The sequence below is a fragment of the Bubalus kerabau genome, chromosome 19 (assembly GCF_029407905.1).
Source record: "Bubalus kerabau isolate K-KA32 ecotype Philippines breed swamp buffalo chromosome 19, PCC_UOA_SB_1v2, whole genome shotgun sequence".
Taxonomy (NCBI): Eukaryota; Metazoa; Chordata; class Mammalia; order Artiodactyla; family Bovidae; genus Bubalus; species Bubalus kerabau.
Genome location: NC_073642.1, coordinates 44,886,142 through 44,909,246, shown reverse-complemented (window position 1 = coordinate 44,909,246; position 23,105 = coordinate 44,886,142). Strand labels below are relative to the sequence as shown.

The following is a 23,105-nucleotide window of genomic DNA, read 5'->3' as shown; positions in this document are numbered from 1 at the left end:
CTTGCCTTTTCTGCATGCAGGACTTTGAGTTCTCAGTAATGCAGTGTGAGGCCATATTTGGTAAGTCACGAGTATCCTCTGAGAATCCTTTGTTGTGTTATCTTGGAATTGAAGGAAGACAATTTCACTCATGGTCACTCTGGAAATAATTGCACATGTTTTCAGTGATCAGCCTTTTCCTGATATTTGTGAAGCACGGTTTAGTGGTGGAAAGACCATGTTTGGTTCTATAGTGTCCCGCAAGTTACTTTTTGCCTCTCTCAGTTTCCACATTTGTAAGATGGAGCTTTTTTTTGGAGCCCCATCTTGAAGGGACTTTGCTGTTGTTGTCCAGTTGCTAAGTCGTGTCTGACTCTTTGCGACCCCATAGACTACAGCATGTGAAGGGACTTGGGGACAATTAAATTAACCATCACTGCCCCCTAGACTCAGAGTCAGGTACTCCTTTATTACTAGCCCCCTTGCTGCTCACCAGAGTACTTTATACATTTCTTTCAGAAGAGTCTTTTATTTTCCATCTGAGTGGTCCTCTGGATCTCACCCCTGTTGAAAGCCACAGTGGGTCTATATCCAGTGTGTTCTAATTAATATGATATTAGAAAGTTCTGTACTTGGTGAATTCTAATTAATTGTGTAGTGGTAGTCAAGCCTCTCCTGAATAAGCTTTACACCCCAGGAAGGAAATTTTGTCTCATCCCTTGGATTCCTGGGAGTTTACTAAGTGTTGCCCTTTGTCTTCCCAAGGGAAATACACTTTGTATTTCCTTTAAAGTTTTTCTTGATTGGTCATTTACCTTCTGACTTTGAAATAGTCTGAAGACCTTAGCTGGTGTTGACCTGAGCTAAAAAGCAAGATCCTGGAGAGAATGACTTCCTCCCGCAGACCTTGGGGTGGGACCTGGGGATGAGACTGATGGTTGACCACCTGCATCCCAAGCAGATATGGGGCCACAGTTTAGAGCGGGATTGAGCTCTGCAGTGTGAATAACCCATCAAAGACCACTACTGTTTTGCTGCAGGATTGAGTGTTTCCTTTGCTCTTCACTTTTGTTGAAATACAGCCCCCCCACCCTGCAAATCCCCAGCCCTGGCTTTCCCACCTCTGCTCTGGAGCTTTTAGTTCACAGACTCAACACTGAGCATACTCATTTTTCTTTCTTTTGCATTTTATGATTTTCTGTCATTAAGCAAAGGGTGACAGACAAGGGTGAGAGTAAGTAGACACCTCAAGAAGAACTGAAGATCTTAGTTCTCTCAAAAAGGAGGTGAATTGGTTAATATCAGACATTAGATAAGCTGCACTGGTAAAGCATGACGTCATTCTCTAACTGGGTTCTGAAAAGCCGGTTACTTAAACTCCTTGTGCCTCAGTTCCTGATCTGTAAAACGGAGGTGATAATGGTCCCCACATTATGGAGTTATTATGAATAGCGAATGAGGTAGTATTTGTGAAGCACATAGAACAGTGTCAGGCACGTACAAATGTTTGTTCAGTAAATAAATGTGCCTCCTGAGTTACATGAATTCTGGTTCTGACTTGCTGAGTGCCATTCCTTTCATTCAGCAGATCTATTTCCAAGTGCTGAAATTCAAATGTGAATATAAGATCTGGTTTCCTAGAAAGTTCTTTAACTTTACTTTTTCCAACATAGTTACACTGTCCCAAGTCTCTTCAAATTCACTGGGAATTGCAAATAAAGTGTTTCCTGTTTCTCTTAAGAACATTGCTTCAAGGCATTTTTCTTGACATGTTTTGATTGGTAACTATATATTTTTGTATATTACTCAATAAAATCTTGTCTTACCAACTGTATTTAAGTTATCATGGATTCCCTCAAGTGTTTTAGGATTCATTCCAGATGAAAATTTAAAGCCAACCATGCTTAATTCTCTGACAATCCTGTGGTCATAAACATTTTTTTTTTTTTTCCTCTTCAGCTCAAAGTCTTTAGAAAGCCACACGTAAAGTTTTATTTACTGATAAGTCTGTTTCTCACATCAAAGGAAATTAAATGGGGGAGTTCCTACACCCATACTGCCTTAAGGATTACTCATGAATTTGTTTTTCTGTAGGACTGGGATAACTTCTAGATTGCTATGATAGCTTCCAGGGTTAACAACTTCTACTGAAAACTTGTGGGCAGGGTGACTCAGGACAGATGGCCACTAGTTCACCTTCCCCTTAACCTGGAGATTAAATGAGAGAATGTATGTAAATTGCCACCCTCAAGCGCTCCTTGGCTACATGGGTCTTCAGGAAATAACAGTTGTTAAGATTTTGGGTAAAGGTCTCAGAATGGAGGGGGTTAAATGGCCTTAACCAAGGGCCTGGCTGACTTTCGGGGATTTCATAATTGCAAGGAAGCCCTTACTGAGAACATTTCTCTGGTGACTCGGGTGGGGATGGGGGAGGGTGCTCCCGTGCCGGTTATGTGCTCGGGTGTGGGCTGGCTGCCACCCTCACGCAGCGCACGTAGCCCTGTCACTCAGCCGTCACCCTGCTGGCCCGGAGCCAGGCCTCCGCGGGAAGGGCTGCCTTCCCAAACCCAAACAGCCTGTATTGCTGTGCCGATGTTCCCGGGCCTGTTTACTGTGCTTAATTGCAGGACTCTGCTTGAATCCCCTCCAAGGAGAGGAATTAAGCACAATTCAAAACGGAGTGACAATAGTCTCTTAAATTCCTGGCCTCTGAGAGTTTCAGTGGCTTCTGGGGGAAGGGTGATTACCTCAAGTTCAGGGTGATTCACTCAGGTTCATGCACGAAGTGCAGGATCCCCTCAAGAGAATTTTGATCTAGTTCAGTCAGACCTTACAGGCCTGTGACTCCTCTGTAATCTTAGGCATGCTTCTGTGTGTGTGTATATATATGCATATTTCTGAGGGTGGGGTGGGAGCCAGCTCTTGAATGTAAGAATCTGAAGGAGCTATTATCACTGAGCTAAGAGAACTGAGTAGAAGGTTTCAGAGTCTTGATAGTTGCTGATGATTTGTTGAATGATCCCAAAGTTAGGACCAAGTTTGTAATAAAGAGGGATGCTAATGAAAAAGGTCTACCTGAGAACAGGTTTTCAAGTGAATATGGTAAATTCCCTGCCTTTCTAGGCAGACTGCTCTTGCCTGATAGGAAGGAACCAGCAGGCCCACTTCACCAGAGCCACTGAGAGTGGCTTATAACTTCTGATTTTTCATTTTCAGAATTACTGAAGCTCCTGCATTTCAACAAAATTTAGTATGGGGCATAACAATTATTGTTCTAAATTGGAGGTAAGGTTATATGTAGCAGAGTTCTGCGTATGTGGGTTCAGGGAGAAAATTTTTTAGTGCGGATTTAGGCATGTGAGGAAGGCAGAAGTTCTCAGCGTAGAAATAGGATTAGCAGAAGATATTTGCGTGAATAACTTGGGGCTTGTTAGAAGGATTACTTGCCTCTTGGATATTGACTGCCTGATGTTCTGAATCTTCTGAACTGTATGGTCAGATGCTGAAACTCTGGGAAGGGGAACGTGGTAGCTGGATCCAGCTCTTGTTGTTGCCCACCAAGAGCATATTCCCCATTTCTTCTTCATTCCCTTACATCAGTCTTTAACTTGAGCAGTAGGAGGAAGGAAATAGCTAGACTTGCTCTTAACTAACCAGATACGTAAAGAGCAAGATGCCAAGATAACTAGTGACAGTTTGTATACTTTTTTCTGAAGTTAGAATGAATATAAAGACTCTAAAGCACTTTTTCTGCTTCTGAGCTGTTCAGCAACACATTGGGAGCTGACTTTTTTCTAAAACTGGCAGCAATGTGAACTGTTTAGTGACATTTTCTTGAAACTCTTGGAGAAGACTTTGTGTAGTTGCAATTATTTTGTAAACATGCCTTTTGAATATTGTATAAATTTTAAGTGATTTAGGTAATATATGTATTTTAATGTTCTTTAAATATGGTTAATTTACAATATCGTGTGAATTTTGGGTGTGCAGCAGCATGATTCAGTTATACATGCATGTCTACACACACACATATATTCGTTTTAAGATTCTTTTCCATTAGAGTTTCTTACAAGATATTGAGTAGAGTTTCCTGTGCTATGAAGTAGGTCCTTGTTGGTTATCTATTTTATATGTAGTACTGTGTATATTTTAATCCCAAACTGCTAATTTATCCCCCTCCCTTCCCTTTTGGTAATGATAAGTTTGTTTTCTGGGTCTGTGAGTTCTGTCTAGTAAATAAATTCATTTGTATCATTTATTTTTAAGATTCCATGTATAAGTGATATGATATTTTTCTGATTTAGGTAATATACAATGGACCCATTTCTGGCCAGTAAACTTCATCTATTACATTCTCCACTCTGATTGCTTGGCTGTTTTTCCAAGCTAAACAAGGCGCATGGTCTTGTGTATGTTTTCTCAAGTCTTTACTCTTCTAACATCCTGTGTGGTTGGTGTCTTTATGGTATAGTGAGGAAGGATCCTGGGCCCCCTTTGCTGTGTCTGGAGCAGATGTGGGGGGAAGGACTTGAGGGGAGAGAGGTTGGGTGAAGGCCTATGCAGTGTGGATGGCAGTGAAGGATATAGCTGAGCCTGGTAAAGAGAGACAGGGAAAGGACCCCTGTGTAGCTCAGGAAGTGTCACAGACAGTTCCTGGGCTATAGACAGTGAGCTCAAAATCCAGCCTGATGTTTTGTTTTGTTTTGTTTTTTGTGGCTCTGATTTAACAATTAGGGTTAAAAATATTCAGGAGAGTTTATATACAAATCTGGTTCAGTTACCTGCTACCGTCCTAAAACCTGAAGATTTTTAATGTCTGCCCCTCATTGCCAAGGATAGAAAATTTCCTAGTTGTAGGTAGCATAGCTCACATTCCAGAGTTCTGACACATATATACCTGATCGGCTTCAATATCTTAACTAAGTGAAAGTCGCTCAGTTGTGTCTTGACTCTTTGTGACCCCATGAATATAGCCTGCCAGGCTCCTCTGTCCATAGGATTCTCCAGGCAAGAACACTAGAGTGGGTCGCCATGCCCTCTTCCAGAGGATCTTCCCATCCCAGGGATCAAACCCAGGTCTCTTGCATTGCAGGCAGATTCTTTACCATCTAAGCCACCAGGGAAGGCCAAGAATACTGGAGTGGGTAGCCTATCCCTTTTCCAGGGTATCTTCCTGACTCAGGAGTCGAACTGGGGTCTCCTGCATTGCAGTCAAACTCTTTACCAGCTGAGCTACCAGGGAACCCCTCAATATTTAGTTACTTGCAAATGCCACAGGCTATGTGAGTTTCTCAGCCCTGCTTTTGAAGCTGCAAAACACTTAGGTAGGATCAGATCCCCTAAGCGGAGACATTCTGAAGCCCTAGTTGAGGGGAACACAAACATGCACATCATCAGTGCCTATTTTAAAAATAGCTGACATTAAGCAGTGACAGACTTTATTTTCTTGGTCTTCAAAATTACGTGGATGGTGACTGCAGCCATGAAATTAAAAGATGCTTGCTCCTTGGAAGAAAAGCAATGACAAACCTAGACAGAGTATTAAAAAAAACAGAGACATTTCTTTGCCTACAAAGGTCCATATAGTCAAAGCTATGGTTTTTCCAGTAGTCACATATGGATGTGAGAGCTGGACAGTAAAAAAAAAAAAAAAAAAAAAAAAAGGCTGAGTGCCAAAGAATTGATGCTTTTAAACTGTGGTGCTGAAGAAGACTCTTGAGAGTCCCTTGGACAATAAGGAGATCAAGCCAGTCAATCCTAAAGGAAATCAACCCTGAATATTCGTTGGAAGGACTGATGCTGAAGCTGAAGCTCCATTACTTTGGCCACCTGATATGACTCATTGGAAAAGACCCTGATGTTGGAAAAGACTGAAGGCAGAAGGATAAGGCGATGACAGGGGATGAGATGGTTGGATGGTATCACCGACTCAATGGACATGAGTATGAGCAAACTCTGGGAAATGGTGAAGGACAGGGAAGCCTGGCATGCTGCAGTCCATGGGATCACAAAGAGTTGGACACAACAGCAACAAAGCAGTGTTTGGTATGTGCCAGGCCTTACACTGAGTGCTTTACCTGGACTGTCACCTTCAATCCTCATAAGCCCATTTTATAGATGAGAAAACTGAGATGTGAACAGGTTAAATACAGGTTATTCTGTATTTAGGTTTCATTTTATTAAAGGTATGTTCTGCTTAGGGACCTTCCATTATTCAAAACAAATCTTTTCCAAGATTGGCTGGTATTTCTGTTTCACAGTTGGAGGGGCTTAGTATTGGGCAGTGGACCAAAATACCAGTTTAAAGTTACTCAAACTAGCAGCTTCAAAGTTATGCTCTTTTTAGCAAATTTATATTTATTATAAATTTGAAAAATAAAATGAGATGATTACTGTTTTAATGTGCTAAGTTAAAATTTCTATGAAACACCACTCTCTACCTTAAGATCAAGTCATACTAGTGACTGATGCTGAAGTCATGATGAACAGTACATTTCTGTGGAAAATCTATGTTGCTGACTGTTTTTAATGAAGTGGTGAGTCTGAGTGGAGGAGGGGATGGGACAGACGTATCCTTTTCCCACCTGTGGATCTAAAATGATCCTCATTGCTGAATGGACAGTGGAGGTTGCCAACACCAGTTTTTTGAAGTGGTGTATACATGTGATTGAGCTGTGGTTGGTTTCAATTAAGAGCATTCTGTTTAGGCGCTGGGATGGAAATCCTGCGCTTTCCTTTTTCAACTTTACCTTTGGGATGGATGAGATATGGCTTTTCACAAAGCCGACTTAGTAAGAACTCTTAACAGAAACCCTGTTTTCTTTTCCATCTGCAGCATTTGGGGAGCATATTTTGTTACTTGGGTTTGGCTGTTAAAGTTCTATGTCTGTGTACATTTTCAAAGCATCCTTACACATTTCCTGCCAGAATGTGGCCGCCTAGGTATCCAGAGCACCTATCTCTGGTCTGGAGCCAGTCTGGAAGCCTGGGAGGGGTTCACCCCTCTCCACTCATTTTCTTCTGTTGAAAGTTATAGAGAGGCTTCTGGGGATGGAATGGGGATAAGGACCAGGTGGAGGAGTCCACAATGGGGCCAGAGGAAGGGATGGTGAATGCATAAGGAGACATGTGGATTTATTGGCACATCCAAGGCTAGAACTATAGGACTACATTGTATGTGTAGTGCTGGTCACACTAACACCTTATTAAACTTTTATAAATTTCAAGTATTAATCTAGTCCAGAAGTTTCGATGAGTAAAAAGTAAGTGATAAGTGAGACTTCCTGCTGATGGGTTTCAGTGTTAACTGCACAGCACATTGTTACTTGATCCTGAAATACTCTGGTGATGTTCTTATTGTTCTGGAGCGTTCTCCTTTGTACAGTCTAAAGCCCTTCCCTGCTTGATGAGGTTTGGATAGCAACTCCGTTGACCTGATCAGTTTCCGGGGTTTGTTTCTGCCCCGTGCACGATTTGGCACAGAAACGTATGACTTGTTATTGAAGTGAGCCTTGCTTCTCAATGCATCCTTAGCCTCCGTGGTTTTGGACTGTGTCAAAACCCAACAAATACTGGGAATGTGCCCAAGCCAAGACCCATCTCGTGTGGCTCTTGTCCAGAAAACACTGATAAAACTGGCTTGTGTAGTTTCAACAGGGCCACTGAGGCTCACAATAATTTCCTTCTATTGTTTTGAAGTTGATGCTATGGTTTCAGGAACCAAAAGAGAAGGTGAAGATTCACTCTGGTCAGAAAAATTCTGTTTCTCTTCCTTAATCGATCAGATACTTTGCTGACATTAGGAGTTTTGTTCTAAAAATAAATCCCCAGAAATGTGCCAGCTCCTTCACTCTGGGTGTGTTTTATAGATGCAGCAATTCATAAAGGAGGTACTTTTGTGGGTTTGTATCTTTTTTTTTTCCCCCCAGTTTTTAAGCTGAGTCCTGAGGCAGATAAGCACTTCCTAACGTCCCAAAAAACTCTGTTGCTGCTTGTAGGGGTGATGCCTAGATAGAGTGCTAGACCTTCTTGGACCATAGAGGCCAGGTAACCTAAGCCCTTTAAAGGAAAGACACCAAGCCTGGAATCACATAATTAGTTGCAGGGTGAATTAGATGGCAGGCATCCAGACCACTGACATTTTCCTTAGAGTAGAGCTGTTTAAGAACATAAGATTATGTAGCATTGATGGAGTACTTTTTCTTCTTTTCAGAGCTTCACAGTGGGGAGAGGCTGAGTTGGTAGGGAATCCAGCCTCTAATTATTTGTGGCTTAAGTGACGTTCATTATTGGCTCAGTGGTGGCTCTTATAATCCTAATAGCTGCTTCCAGGGATGGGTAATTCCCTAGTCATTATAGTCAACTTCATTCATCTCTTCTTCCCTAGCTAGGCCCATCATTTCTATCTGCTACCAATCACCTTTCCCCAAGCCATCCTTTGCTTGGTGGTATCATTTGTTAAATCTCAATTGCGGTAACCTCAGAATTCCATCTCTGAAAGATGTTCAAGCTAACAGCTTAACTTTAGCTTTAAGATGGCATTGCACTGCCATTCAAAGACAGGATATGGGGATTGCTAGCTGCATGGGGATATAGAGTTTGAGAGATATGGTAATGTAAGCCTTAAGATCATTGTAAAACTGAGTTACTCTTCAGCCTTACTTTTGTCTAGTGTGCAGTACGTATGAGGCCTAGTTCATGTCTTCATGTTACCACTGGGAGTGACTTGGCACTCACGGCACTGAAGCTAATTCTTGAGCCACTAGTTGCATTAGTGTGGGCTCTACTTGACTGGTTATTTCACCAAAGAAACAGTCTTTCCATTTGTGAAGGGAATTGTGAACCGAATTGCTACATGTATGTTTGAAGATGTGCTTTTAAAATGACAAAATCCCTACTCATCTAGGTAGAAAATAAACTTACTCCTTAGCGGAAAGACCTGCCTGCTAATCATTCATTTACTTATCAAATTTTAAAACAAAAGCAAAACAGAAAAAGGGAATTCTCTGATGGTCCAGTGGTTAGGATTCTGAGCTGTCACTGCCGGGGGTACAGGTTTAACTCCTGGTCAGGGAACTAAGACCCTATAAGCACTGTGGTGTGCGTCCTGCCCTCCAAAGTAAAGTTTAAACAGATACGTTCCATGTTTTAGGAACTGTTCTAGGCACTTAAGAATACATCAGCAAACAAAAAGGAAAAATATCCCTTTTCTCATCTTGTGTTACCAATATCTTCCCTGCAAGTATCTCATCCCTATAAAGATATTTTAAAAACAAGGCTATGTCATGTGAAAATAACTGGCTTTTTACACTTCATCTATTTTTTCCTATCCCTTCCTATAAATCTTCCAGGGAACATTTAAAGGTTTGTTACTTTCTTTGTAGTAATTCCCTAATACTAATTTTTAGTAGGATTTTTAGTTTGGCTTCTTTCTCTATTTCTCCACTTGAATGATACAGGTAGTGTTTTGACAAAAGGAAGAGAATCATTTAATTTGATAATTGTCAATAGGAAAAAGACAGGCTTTGAAAAATACATTAAGATGTCTGTGGGTTTTTTTCTCTGAACTGGATTTGACTGTCATTTATGCTTCCCTGATGGCTCAGATGGTAAAGCGTCTGCCTGCAATGCGAGAGACCTGGGTTCGATCCCTGGTTCGGGAAGATCCCCTGGAGAAGGAAATGGCAACCCACTCCAGTACTCTTGGCTGAAAAATTCCATGGACTGAGGAGCCTGGTAGGCTACAGTCCATGTGGTCACAGAGTCGGACACGACTGAGCAACTTCACTTCACATGCTGGCAAGTTGGGCCACAGTTTCCATTGACCCTTCCCTCTTTTTTCTTGTCCTAAGCATTTTATTGAGCAAGCCTAACCTTTAACTCCTTCGCGATTGGTTCCCGTGTCTTTGTAAATGCAAGTATTTTAGCCATTGATCTAAGATAGTGGTTGATTCGGTGATTCTGGGGCATTGGCTAGTAAGGCATAATCTCTAAACCTAGTGATTCTGATCTTGTATGTCTACGGTGGAACCCAGAACCTACCTTTTCAAAAAGAAAGATTTAAGAGGGGTGGGACATTCTAATGACAACATAGATGCTATCTAAAATGTTCTAGAATTATGTGATTATTGTTGAACTGCTTTCCACTGGGCAGAGCTGTAAGATATAACTTGGTTGTTAATGTTATATGCTGAAGAGTCCAAATTTATGCACTGTACATAAACCAAAGAGGCCAGCAGATACCTGTGTCCCATAGTGGCTGAGGAGACTATGTTATTCAGCTGTTTACTGGCGGGAGATGCTTGGCTCAGCTTTGTTAACCAGCTTCCTTTGGCTTTCTCTATAGGCGATGGTGGCTTGCTACCCAGGAAATGGAACAGGTTATGTTCGACATGTGGACAACCCCAACGGTGACGGCCGCTGCATCACCTGCATCTACTATCTGAACAAGAACTGGGATGCCAAGGTACTTGGAAAAATGAGAGTAGAGGGAGGGGTTAGAAACCATAGGAAAAGAGTTCAGATGACTTAGAGGAGAGTTTCGGAGAAGGCAATGGCAACCCACTCCAGTACTCTTGCCTGGAAAATCCCATGGACAGAGGAGCCTGGTGGGCTGCAGTCCATGGGGTTGCTAAGAGTCGGACACGACTGAGTGACTTCACTTTCACTTTTCACTTTCATGCATTGGAGAAGGAAATGGCAACCCACTCCAGTGTTCTTGCCTGGAGAATCCCAGGGATGGGGGAGCCTGGTGGGCTACTGTCTATGAGGTCACACAGAGTCGGACACAACTGAAGCGACTTAGTAGCAGCAGCAGCAGCAGCAGCAGAGGAGAGTTTGGAGTTCATAATTCCCACTGATGAATCTTTTCTATTTCGTTTTATCCTTTTTTCCTGCTATGGTTTTAGTACTAAAGTTGATGAGATGAAAATAATAGATGCAAAGTTAATTTGATGGAGGTGGGTGAGTAGGGCCATTATTAGGTTGTATGATTGATGAGGAGAAGGTACTTTATTATTTTAAAAATGGGGATCAGTGTTTTTAGTCTAATGCAGAGCCGATAGGATTCTTAATTCTCATTGTGGAATAAGATATATACTTTTCCCTGCCAGGAGCAACACTGAGAGAATTTCACAAAAATAGAACCGTAGGATGTTAAAACATCCCCAAGTGACGTTTCCCACACAGTCTTCTCTCTGGGTGAAATGTCTCCTTGGTGGCTTCTTGCCATGGTTTACTATGATTGTGAATGCCAAAGGTTTTGTAGCTTATTTTCGTATTTTTGAACATATATATAGATAGAGATATGAAGTCTGGTGCCATGCTCACAGACATTTGTCTGGAATTTGTATGTTTTTTAAAAGTTAAGGATGATTTAGGAGTCTGAGAAGTTGGAGAACTTTTCAAGCTTATCTGGCTTTTGAACCTTCTGCATCTCCATTTCCTATTCATTAGGCCAAACACTAGCTGTCATAAAGCAAGGATATTTTATCTGGGGTCAGAAAAAGTAAACCTGGGAAACCAGTGAATTAGTGACAAGGTTTGTGTCAGTTCCCTATTTGATAACATGACTGAAATATATTCCTTAGTTATCCTTTAAAATCTTGAAAGGTAGTGTTACAGGCAAGAGAGTCAAGTTGTCAATCAGTGATGATAAATCACAAAGTTTGAAATCATTCAAAAAATTTTTGAGTGCTTGCTAGTGCCAGGCATCATGCTGTGGGGAACCATCAACATATAAGACCAGAATTCTACCTTGACAAGATCATTCTAGTAGGACAGATTGGATGTACATGTAAAAAAATGTAGGGGGAGAGTGAGTGGTATATGTCATGAGAGATACAGATAAGGTGGTCTGAGCATTCAGAAAAAAAGCATGTAACTTCCAACTGATGAAATCAGATAGGAGATAGGGGAACTCAAAAGAAAACTGTAAATTCTAATTGAAGGGGAGGTTATATGTGGTCACTGCCCTCTGGAGCTGTTAATATTAGACTGAATTACATGAAATGGCTGGGGTGGGGAGGAGGTTATGGGTCAAACAGTCAGATATTGGCAAGTCTGTATAACTGACGTAGTAGAACGCCACTTTGTATCCATGGGGTTTGAGATTGTGGGGGTGAGAAGACTTCGTTCAGTATGACTTCGGTATGTCTAGTCAAGTTTAAGATAACATTTAATATAAAGGATGGCACTGGAGTTAAAATTTGGGAATAATATATGCTTGCGGTGGCAGTTGGAAGATAGCCTTGTTTCTAGATGAGACTGAAGTATCATTGTTAATGAACTGTGTGTGAGGCTAGGAAGTAATCTACCTTCTTTGTGGCCCTCAGCGACATGGTGGGGTCCTGCGGATATTTCCAGAAGGGAAATCATTCATAGCGGACGTGGAGCCCATTTTTGACAGACTGTTGTTCTTCTGGTCGGACCGCAGGAACCCACATGAAGTCCAGCCCTCCTATGCGACCAGGTAACAGCCAGGGCCACGACTACTCTTGAGAAGCTTCTTGGACAAACCCCAGTTCCTAGAGAATTCTCAAATGTGTGTTGTTTATGGACAAGGGACCAACCATTCCCCTAAGCAGAGAGCAAACCTGTTTGAAGTTGATAAAAATTAAAGGAGAAACTGTGGCTTCTTTAACGTATAAAGTCTAGTGTTAGTTTCAACTATTAACAAGTCATTTTCCATTAAGTGAGAGTCTCAGATTCCAAATTTCCCAGAGCGCTTCTTTCTCTTCTCTCCTTTCTTACTCACCACCCTCCCTTTAAAAAAAAGCCTAAAGTTGAACTATGCCTGGAGAATATTGGCTGCCACATGTCAGAAATCCTATCTGGTTAACTCTGGATGAGTTTACAAGCTGCCAGTTGCAAGCAGAGAAAAAACCTTGAGAATCGAAAGAGGAATTTGTAATACAACATTGTAAATCAGCTATACTCTAATAAAATTTAAAAGGAGGTTCAAAAGGGAGGGGATGTATTTATCCCTATGGCTGATTCATGTTGAAGTTTGATAGAAAACAACAGAATTCTGTAAAGCAGTTATCCTTCAATTAAAAAATAAATTAATTTTTAAAAAAAGAAAGAGGAATTTGTTCTGACTTCTTTTCCTTTTCCCCCTTTTCTTAGCTTAAAATTGGATTGGGTTTGCTGTACCCAACATGTCCCAACAATTGGATTTTTCAGATTCCTTTCTTTAGATCATGCATGGGAAGATTTTTCAGAGTAATGGAACAATTTAGTATTGTTTACTATTAATATAGAAATTCTTGTGTGTGTGTGCTTAGTCATTTATGTCCAACTATGTCCAACTCATTTATGTCCAACTATGCCACCTCATGGACTGTAGCCCTCCAGGATCCTCTGTCCATGGAATTTTCCAGGCAAGAGTACTGGAGTAGGTTGCCATTTCCTCCTCCAGGAGATCCTCCCGACCCAGGGATTGAACCTGCATCTCTTACATCTCCTGCACTGGCAGGTGGATTCTTTACTGCTATGCCACCCAGGATGCCCAGAAACTCTTGATATAATCTTAATTTCAGATTCTATCTCATATGCACCTGTTTTATGGCCAAAGCTGTAAACCTTGTGGTATTGGAGCGCTGTGGGGTGCAGCTTGAATTGGGAATAACAGTTGGGGCAGGGAGGAGAGAGGTTGGGTAGAAAAGATAATGAGTAAACCTTAACAAGACTAATTAAATTAAAATCACAGGTGTTAAGTGCTTAAGGTTTATGTGCCCCCTCCAGAAGTGACAGATCTGGGCCCCACACAGAGTTGCCTATGAAATGTCAAATTGGGTGTGCCCTAGGTGAGCAGATAACTACTTCTCCCACCAAAGCCTGTTTGTGGCTTATTAATGGGGTACAGTAATCGGTCCTGGTCATTTGTGCAGAATTTCCTCGCTCTTCCCCAGTTCCTCTATGACTAGGGTCACAGGGGAAACCTTAACACCACATGTTGACGGAAAGCCTTTGGAAAAATTCAAGTCCTATAGAAATTCCAGTAACTACTACTAATAATGAAACAAAACTTTTTGGAAACTCATGCATAAAATTATTCCTGTATAGTCTAGCCCATAAATGGGACATAGTAGAAAACTTGACGGTACCAATATCCCATTGCTTCTTTGCCTCAATGTCCAAAACTAAAGACAAAAGTCAAGAATTTTAACGTCTTGTTGTTCGATAAGTTATTCTTCAAAGCTTCACTCCTTATCTCTGTGTTCTCCCCACCAGCTTAGGTCCCTCAGGCTTTAGCTGAATGACTCGCTGAATGATTCGCTTCTAGCCCTTTCTTGTGTAGTTCATCTGGACCTGTTACATTATTTGTTCAATTGCCTTTCCCCTCCCTGCTAGAGCCTGAGCTCCTTGAGAAAGAGGCTGCTGTATTCACAGGACAGTTTGAATTCCCACCGCCCAGGATAATGGGTGGTGCATACTTGGAATTCCTTACATGTTTTATTACATTTAAATAGACTTGAAACCAGAGACGTTTATTTTAAATTAAAATTGGGATGGACTTTTGATAATAGGAAAATTTTTAAATGTTGGCTTTACAAATGTCTGTTATGTGAAATTTATAGTATTTTTATTTTTTGGTCATATATTTAAACCTCTTTTCTAATATCTGCTTATCTTTCACAGATACGCCATGACTGTTTGGTACTTTGATGCTGAAGAAAGGGCAGAAGCCAAAAAGAAATTCAGGAATTTAACTAGTATGTGTTTGATAATTTTCTGTGACTTTTGCTCAAGTCAATCCATGATTTTTATTTAAGTTTTTAATGTATATGCTAATGTACTCTGTTCAGTCTCAGCTATCTATCTATCTATACACACATACACACACATATTGACATCATGACGGACTTAGTTCTGAAACCCTGGCCTTAGCTCTGCTGAAAAAAACAGGAAAAAAATGCAAAGAACGTCCCTTGTGAATGCCAATTGACTGTGGGACAGTTTGTAATAGATGGGATATGGTTAACTTTTGATCATTAATATTCACCCATCAAATATAACATGAAATTTTGCCCATGGTTTTGGCACATTACAAAGGAAATGCAATGGAACCCAACTACCATGGTTCATTATTATATTGGTATGGGAATGTGACTCTCAGTATAAAAACCAGGCTCATGTAATATAAACTGAATATGACTTAATGTCTTTCCTGTCCCCTCCAACCAGCATTACAAGGCATATTTTCCCAAAATACATTATATTGAAAGACATGTTATGAATAGTTTGTGAGAAGGTAAATTGCTGGTCCCCAAATGTGGGAATTGTTACATACAGTATCTCTTTCTTGAAGAGTCACTGTGTTTATGGGCATATTAATCAAAAAAAATTAACCTAAGAAATCCTACAGTAAACATGTGTGTAACATGTATGTATCATGTAATGTTACACGACCTATTGCATGTAACATCATGTAATAGGTCATGTAACATTATGACCTATTTGAACAGTCTCCCTAGCAAATACCAAAGAAAATACATTGTTCTAAGTCCCATCAGGAGGTGCTTTGTTCAGCTTTGTTCTATGAGATGGGAAGCATTTGCTGGAGGTTTTAGGGGTGATGTTTGTGACATGAAGTTCATCCGATCTGGCTCCTTAACCTCTTTGTTTTCTTTTCTGTTCCCAACCCAGGGAAGACTGAACCTGCCCTTACTGAGGACTGACCCTGCTCTGAAATCCGCTGGCCTCATTCACTTTTAGTAACAGTTTCTGAATTTGCTTTAAGAGTTGAGATCCAAAGAAGGCCTTTTCTTCAGTGACTCGGTGACAAGGACCCCCCACCCCCCCGCCCCCTGCTTGCATCACTCAGATCCCTGTCTCGTGTATGGTACTTTGTGTTTTCCTGCCAAGACTGCACCTACCTTCAGACACTCTTTTTGCCAGATGAACTCATTTGCTAACTCCAGAAATACCTGCAGACAACCTAGTTGGCCAGCGGTTTAATTGCTAGATTTGGTAATCCTGGCTATCAAAGCAAGAATCTGAAAGCACGGGCGAGGGACTGAATCTTACCTGCACTTTATGTACACTTTCTAATTTGAAAGGAGGAGGTTTGCAAAGAAAGAAAACGGTGACAGGTGCCATGGACAGGCATCACTGAAGCCTTAACACAGGAAACAAATGTGTGTCATCTGAACAATTCCCAGATGTTCCTAATCCTGGGCTATTGCGGTTTCTGGAGAATTATCACAACCCAATGACATTATTACCTCTAGAACAGGCTGCTGTTATAGTAATCAATGTCTAAGTATCCTGTGGGTGGACACTCCCTTTTCCTGGTCCTGTAACCTGGACTTGCTGCCTCTGCCCCATCTTGCTGAAATACAACTTTCTGATCAAAGATGACACCATTTATTGTCTATTTTCACTTCGTACATAGAGAACCTAATTCATTAATTATTTTGGTTGCTTTGTTGAAATGAAATTTGAATTTAAAGGGGAAAAAAAATCTTCCTGGTAGTTCAGAGCCAACAACCTCTGATAACAGTGTCAAAAAACCTGGGTCTGCTGATATACAATAAACGTGTGCATTTTAAACAATTTGAGATTGGAAATGGAGTTGGAAATGTAGGCATTCCTGTTTTTCACTTTTCCTTTTTAGTGAGCTCACTCTAACGAAACAAGAAAATCACAAAAACTAGGCTGTATTCTAAAAAAGGTAATGGAAAATAAAACAAAAAATCCTGGAAAGCTACTTGAGTTCTTCCACATTTTCTGACCCTGGTAGCCTCTTCGACACTTGAGTCTCCAGATCTACTGTGGTTGGCAGTGTGACCAGAATCATGGAATTTGCTAGAATTGTGGGAACTTCTCCAGCAGTAAACACAGATTCCAATGCCTCACAAATTCTGTATGGAGCTCCTCTTTTATGAAAGTTACTCTGCTTAGTTTTCAATTCCACTTTCATATTTTTAAAACCCCTGTAATTTCTTGCTTGAAAATCCCATGAACATTAAGGGGCCAGAAATATTTTCTTTTTTCACTGACAGGCACATAGACTTTCCAAGAAAGAAGCATATTTTTGTGTGTGTCCGGTTTGGGAAATGTTCCAAATAAGATTTGTCTTCATTCTCACAATTGCTCTATTTTTTTTTTTTTTCCCTGTAGTACTCATTACCTTCTAACTTACTATGTAAATTATTTATTATGTTCATTGTTTGGTATCCTTCCTCTAGAGTGTAAGCACAATGAAGACAGGGATTTTGTATTTTTTAATCAATGGAATGTATTCCTAGCACATAAAATAGTGCTTGGCATATAGTAAGGGCTCGGTAAATACTTGTTGAATAAACTCACTCTCCTGCCTTAGCGTTTTAATGTTTGATTCATTTCCTCCATCTTGGGCAGGAAGGGCTCTCTAGCATTGTTGTGCACACATACCTTTCTCTTGTTGACGTGTGAATTTAGGCTAAAGGTTATAGAAAGCTTTGGTCATAGTGTCCTTTCTTATCTGTGAAAGTGAATCTGAAGACTGAGGAGGATTCTGCCCTTCTGTGTCCAGGGACCATGGGAGTAATGTAAGAATAGCTTTAGACAGGCCAGACTACATTCCTCCTTCAGAGCAGTTTTGAAAACCTTCAGCAAGACAGAAAGAAACAAAGTTGTTTATTAGGAATTTTATGTTCCCTATAGTGGTAGGTAAGTTTTCTTCCATGATTATTAATGTCATGAGAATGATAATGATGATATTCTGAAGGAATATCCTATCATTCCAATACTATGTCTTATAGCTTTCATTTTAGTTAATATTTTTACTTGCAAAATGATCAGACCTCGTAGGCCTTGCTTATTCCTTCCAGACAAAGGTCCTATAACCTAATAATCTATATTAAATCAGGTTTTAGTGCACTGATTTTTTTCGTGGCTGAATTGGAGTCCTGGAAGATCCAACTAATAGTGACTGCTTTTTGCTCCTCTCTTTGACAGCCCACTTAGAGGAAGACTTAGCTCTGATGAAGAAACATTATTTAGCAAATAATCGGATCAATTTCTTTATATTCCTGGCAATGACATGTTACGTCACCTACATAGTACAGCGTCCTTGGCAGGAGATTAAATTTTGGACCAAAGATCCAATTTCATGGAAATAAAAAGTCTTACCTAAGTGCATTAAATAGATCTTCAGTAGAGTAGTTAATACCAATTAGCTGCTGGGCTGTCTGAATCAGGAATTATCTACTCAGATATGATTTTGTTTTTCTTCTTTACATAACTCAGGATTTTTAGAGGCTGGGTCATCCTAATTTCTTTCGGTCCCTCGGTCTTGAAATTTCCTGTGGTTTAGGAAGCAGTGATGGGAAGTGCCATGCTGAGCCAGCAGTTTGTATAAAATAGGGGTTGGGACACGACAGGTACTTTTACATTTGATCAACTGTGAGGACAAGTCCAAAGAATGCTCTTGGTAAAGTTATTTTAAATAAAAATAATACAAAATTGACTTAGCTTCAGTCTTGAATCTTTTGAAAGGCATGAAAAGAGTACTGGTTAGTGAGGTGGAAAAGGAAATGGCAACCCACTCCAGTGTTCTTGCCTGGAAAATCCCAGGGACGGGGGAGCCTGGTGGGCTGCTGTCTATGGGGTCACACAGAGTCAGACACGACTGAAGCGACTTAGCAGCAGCAGCAGCATTAGCAGTGAGGTGGTTGGAAACTATTGTCAAAACAGAAATAGCTCTTTTCATGATGAAGCTGGTTATAGTTGAACTCTTGAATGATATATGCTAGTGTATATTTAAGACCCAATCTGCTTTCAGATCAGTCTATTCCTGTCCAAAAGTGATTTTTAATGTATTGCTATCTCTGTGTTGATAGGTTAGGTCCTTTGAGATCCTGGACCTACTATGGCTTATCTTTCTTACATTTGCAAGGCCAGTGTCAAAGAGGTCCAAGTCACGATGAAGTGCAGCTGGTAAGATGTCTCTACATATGCCAGTAGCTCTGTTCCAGGCCTGTGCTCCGTGCTCTCGCACGTTTATTCTCTGCAGCCTCTGTCAACTCTTCCTCTTTTCAGATGAGGAAACGGTCTCAGAGCAGTTGGGTGGTTTGTCAGGGGCTGCAGTCCAGGGGTTGCAAAAAGTAGGACACAACTGAGCGACTAACACATGATATGACATGACATGGGGTGAAGGAGTACTGCATCCAAAGCTTCCAGCTCCTCAGGATCTGCTGTCTTGGGTGTCTCCTTCTTGCAGAGGAGATGCCAGACAAAAGAGCAGGAATGAGTGGAGTCGGGAGAGAGGAAGCTTTAAATGTTTGCTGCTTGCTAGCTTCACATGAGGCTCAGGTTATCAACAAGGTTCTCATGCCCAGCATCCTAAATGAATGTCAGTTATTCAGAAGAAACCACATGAGCAGAAAACATCAATGGCATAGATGAAGTCTCCCTTGTCTTTGCAATGGGATCTTCGCTGCACGGCTCCCAGGATCATGAAGGAAGTTGGGAATATGGGCAACATTGGTCTCTCAGGCTAACCCTGGGTATGAGCTGTGTGGGGCATACCATCCCCCACAGAGCAGAGTTAAGCAGTGTGGACCCTCTGGAAGAGAAAACAGACTGATACTTCCCGGGTACAATTTGGAAGCCTCCCAGCAGGCCACAGGGCATGCGGGGCATGGGGACATTTGGACAATGTCCAGGCTGCTCTCCTCATGTCCCTAGGTTGATGCCCTCTGAGGGGAGGAAAGGAAACCTTTTTTTTTTTAAATACACCCTAACTTTCCAGTTTAGGCTTAAGACTGAGATGTCAGCATGGTTCTGTTACTGGCTATTCTCTATGTGATACCTGGAAATCAAGAGAGGAAGCTAGGCTAGGCTCTGTCGTTGTAGGCAATTCTCAACATCCCCTCTCAGTGACATTGAGTGGAAATTCAGAAACATTTGTAATTCTCCGAAGCTCTTGGATAGTCTCTTAGCTAATCTTTTTGAGGTGCTTGTAGAAGGATGTCATTTTCATTTCTTTAAAACACAGCTCTTTTGCCTATTTAAATACCCTGAAAGACTATCAGTGTTGGAAAAAGCACCAGATTTCTGTTTGAATCCTGTTTGTTTGACCTTTGGTAAACTTAGTATTGTACTTAGAAAAGCTTTCTTTGAAGTAGGTTGCTGCTTGTGCTCCTGAGTGCTGAGATTTTTCAGAAATTTTATAAAGACCATTTTGTGATTCTTTTTTTGAAGTTAGAGGAACATCTCAGATAGGGAATGGCTGTTGTGCTTTATTGTCGCAGTTTTGCATAGAGATTTTAAGAGCAGCTGCGGAACGAAATTCATTATTTGCACTAGGTTATTAAAAATTAATTTCACAGGTAGTCTTTGTTTTGTGCCTATTTCTTGAGCGAAAACGGCACATCCCTTATGATGAATGCCTGGCGGACGTAGAGGTAGAAGATTCGGGACTTCATGTATTATTTGTAATGGGACTTCAGTGGGTGTGTGGTAGGCCGGTTTTGAAAAGAGCTGTGGAGCAGCCCAATTTCATGGCAAATCTCAGAAAAGCTGTTGAAGATGGGGGGTGGGGTAGGGGGTGAAGGGTTGGGGGTGGCATGGGGGGGTGGGTTCCTAGCAGCCAAGGCCTGGCTGCTTGCTGCCAGCTTCCTTCATCCTCACCCAGTTTAAGCATTTACTACCTAGATTTTGAAAAATTCACTGAGGACAGGGTTACCAGCCATAAAAATGCTGAGAAGTAGAAATTGCCCTAGAGTGTTTTCCAAACACCGATATTTTTCTGAAAAGGTAACGAATGCATATGGGGCGGGGGCATGGATGGGGAAAGGAAGCAATCAGTTTTTAAAAAGTACAGAGGGAAAAAATGTCTCTTGCCACCAGAATCAGCCCCTTGGCCAGTTTCTTCTGTATCCCTGGAGGGTGACTGCCTCTCCTGGAAGGTCAGCACCTCCTGGAAAGCCCTCCCGCAGGACTGGCACGTTTGCTGGCTCATTTCCTCATATTTTTATGCTTATTCATCCTGTGGCCTGTGTTCTCCTTAACATGCAGTTTTTTTCTCCATCCTCCTGGGGGAAGAGATAACATTCTCAGGACCTAATTCTCATCTGATAAGTTTTATTTTTAACCAACTTCTACATCCTTTCTTACTATTATTTTCATGGGCCCCCTGCACTTCTCAGCCTTTTCTGGCTTTCTCAGAAGGGGACAGCAGAACATTGGGGTACCATGTAAGGCACCAGGGTTTCTCCCATCCCATCCTGGAGCTGCCACTTGGGGCTGGGCACCTGGCTTATTTTCTAATAGCAGGGAGGCTTCCCTCTGTACCAGGTCCTGTTCTCACTCTTACTCCTTCTGGGCTGTCTGTAGATTTCCTTCTGTCAGTAAATTAATGTGATCTTGAGGAAGGAAACACGTTTTAGAAAACTAGACAGCCGTGACTTGCAGCGATTAACATGGACTGAGTCGCCAATCAGCAGTGACCTTGCAGCCACTTAAGGCTCCCACAGTGTGACAAAGTCATGACTTGACAGGATGATTCTTGGATTGAGATGAATGAAAGCAGCCAGGATCCACCCAACCGAAGGGAAAGGTTTTATTTGGCTTGGTTTGTTTTTCTGTCCTGAGCCCTCTGGCCCAGGCTTTCCCAGAGAAGTATGTTAGCAGTAACTGTGACCTTAGCTACGTAAGCATATATACATTCTTTTTCTTCTTTTTGACTTTTGACCCGACCCCTCCCCAGATATGACTAAATATGGTTATGGCTAAAAGTTTTCCAACTAACACTAGGGGGAAGTGGAAGTTTTGAACCTGGGGAGGGCGATGGAGTTTGTGTTCCCCAGAGAGGGTTGTGCATGGGAATGCTGTCCCAGACTTGAACTTCATGGCCTCCAACTGCAATTTGTTCTCCATGGACTGGTTGTCTCTCAAGCATCTCTTGGCTCTGCTGCGCATTGCGTATACAGTCCCTATGCCTTTCTTATAACCCTGTAATAGGTGCTTAGAAACAAATCTTAAAAAAAAAAAAAAAGGTCTGTGATGTAGCTTCACAGGGTAGAAGACTGTTATCAGAGGATTTAAGAAACAACGAATAAAATGCTACCACTTAATCATGGAGTACCAACCAGGGTCCCAGGAGGAAATGGATGACACTTACAAATTAGGGTAATTGTAGGAGAGTTAAATAAAAAGACTTTTCACCAAGGTGGGGAGCAAGTAAGGAAACCATAAGAGAGAGTCCAGTACCCAACCTTCCAAAGCAGGTGGTACCACTCCAGACTCCAAGACTTGTAGGCGGGAAAGGGGAGGAATAGAGTGGCTTCCTGACAGGAGCTAGGACCTTCACTGAAGGAACCCAGCCAGCCCATGGAACCTTGCAAGAAGGGAGCTGGGTAGTTATCACCCCACCTCTGGCTTTTCCCTCATCAGAGTTGCTGAAATGCACCCTGGGCTACGCACATCTATAAGTCACCAGTCAACCGCCCACTGATAGAAGGCCACAGGTCTGGTCAGGCTTCTGTGGCTCAAAAGAGGGGCATAACCTAGAGAGTGTGGAGGGGTAAAACAAAGAGATCAACACGACAGCATCCAGAGTTCTCCACGGTCCAGCCCCATCTCCCCTCGTAGCCTATCTCTCACTACACCAGGACTTTTCTGTTTGTCAAACAAGTCAAGTCTGCCTCTGCCGCAGGGCCTTTGCACTTGTTCCTTCTGCCTAGAGTGGTCTGCTCCTACCGATCTGCCTGGATAATGATGGGTCATTCAGATCCTGGCTCCCTAAAGAGGATCCCCACTCCTAGTGTTCCCCCACCTCACCTTCCAGTCATGCTATTTCATAGTCTAGTTTTATTGTTACATTGAAGAGAGTCATGGAACAGTTTTAACTTAAAATGTCAATATTTACTGGAAGTTTTACTCTTTGCAATGATTTAAGCTTAAGATGAAAACCAGATATCAACTTTCAAATATGTAGGGGGTACTTATTTTTACAAAAGTTGCCTGAAGGTGTGGAAAAATGTTTGGATGTCACTGAGAGAGCCTGAATGCTGAAGGAGGGAGCGGTTCTCTTCCTCTTCTGGAGGCTGTGTGCCTGTGCTTTTACCACAGCTACCACACTGTATGTGTGAGTTGCTAAGTTGAATCCTACTCTTTGAGACCCCATGGACTGTAGC

The 23,105-nt window shown here is 41.6% G+C and overlaps 1 protein-coding gene across 1 annotated transcript in view; it reads left to right on the top strand.

Annotated features, from left to right (window-relative positions):
* Nucleotides 1–17,301, top strand: part of EGLN3 (egl-9 family hypoxia inducible factor 3) — a 29,577-nt gene extending 12,276 nt beyond the window's left edge. Inside the window, exons 2-5 of the mRNA XM_055555728.1 lie at nucleotides 10,325–10,444; nucleotides 12,312–12,448; nucleotides 14,620–14,693; nucleotides 15,628–17,301. Coding sequence (XP_055411703.1) covers nucleotides 10,325–10,444; nucleotides 12,312–12,448; nucleotides 14,620–14,693; nucleotides 15,628–15,659 — 363 coding nt within the window. The 3' untranslated portion in view covers nucleotides 15,660–17,301. The remainder of the gene's footprint in view (nucleotides 1–10,324; nucleotides 10,445–12,311; nucleotides 12,449–14,619; nucleotides 14,694–15,627) is intronic.
* The last annotated feature ends 5,804 nt before the right edge of the window (nucleotides 17,302–23,105 follow it).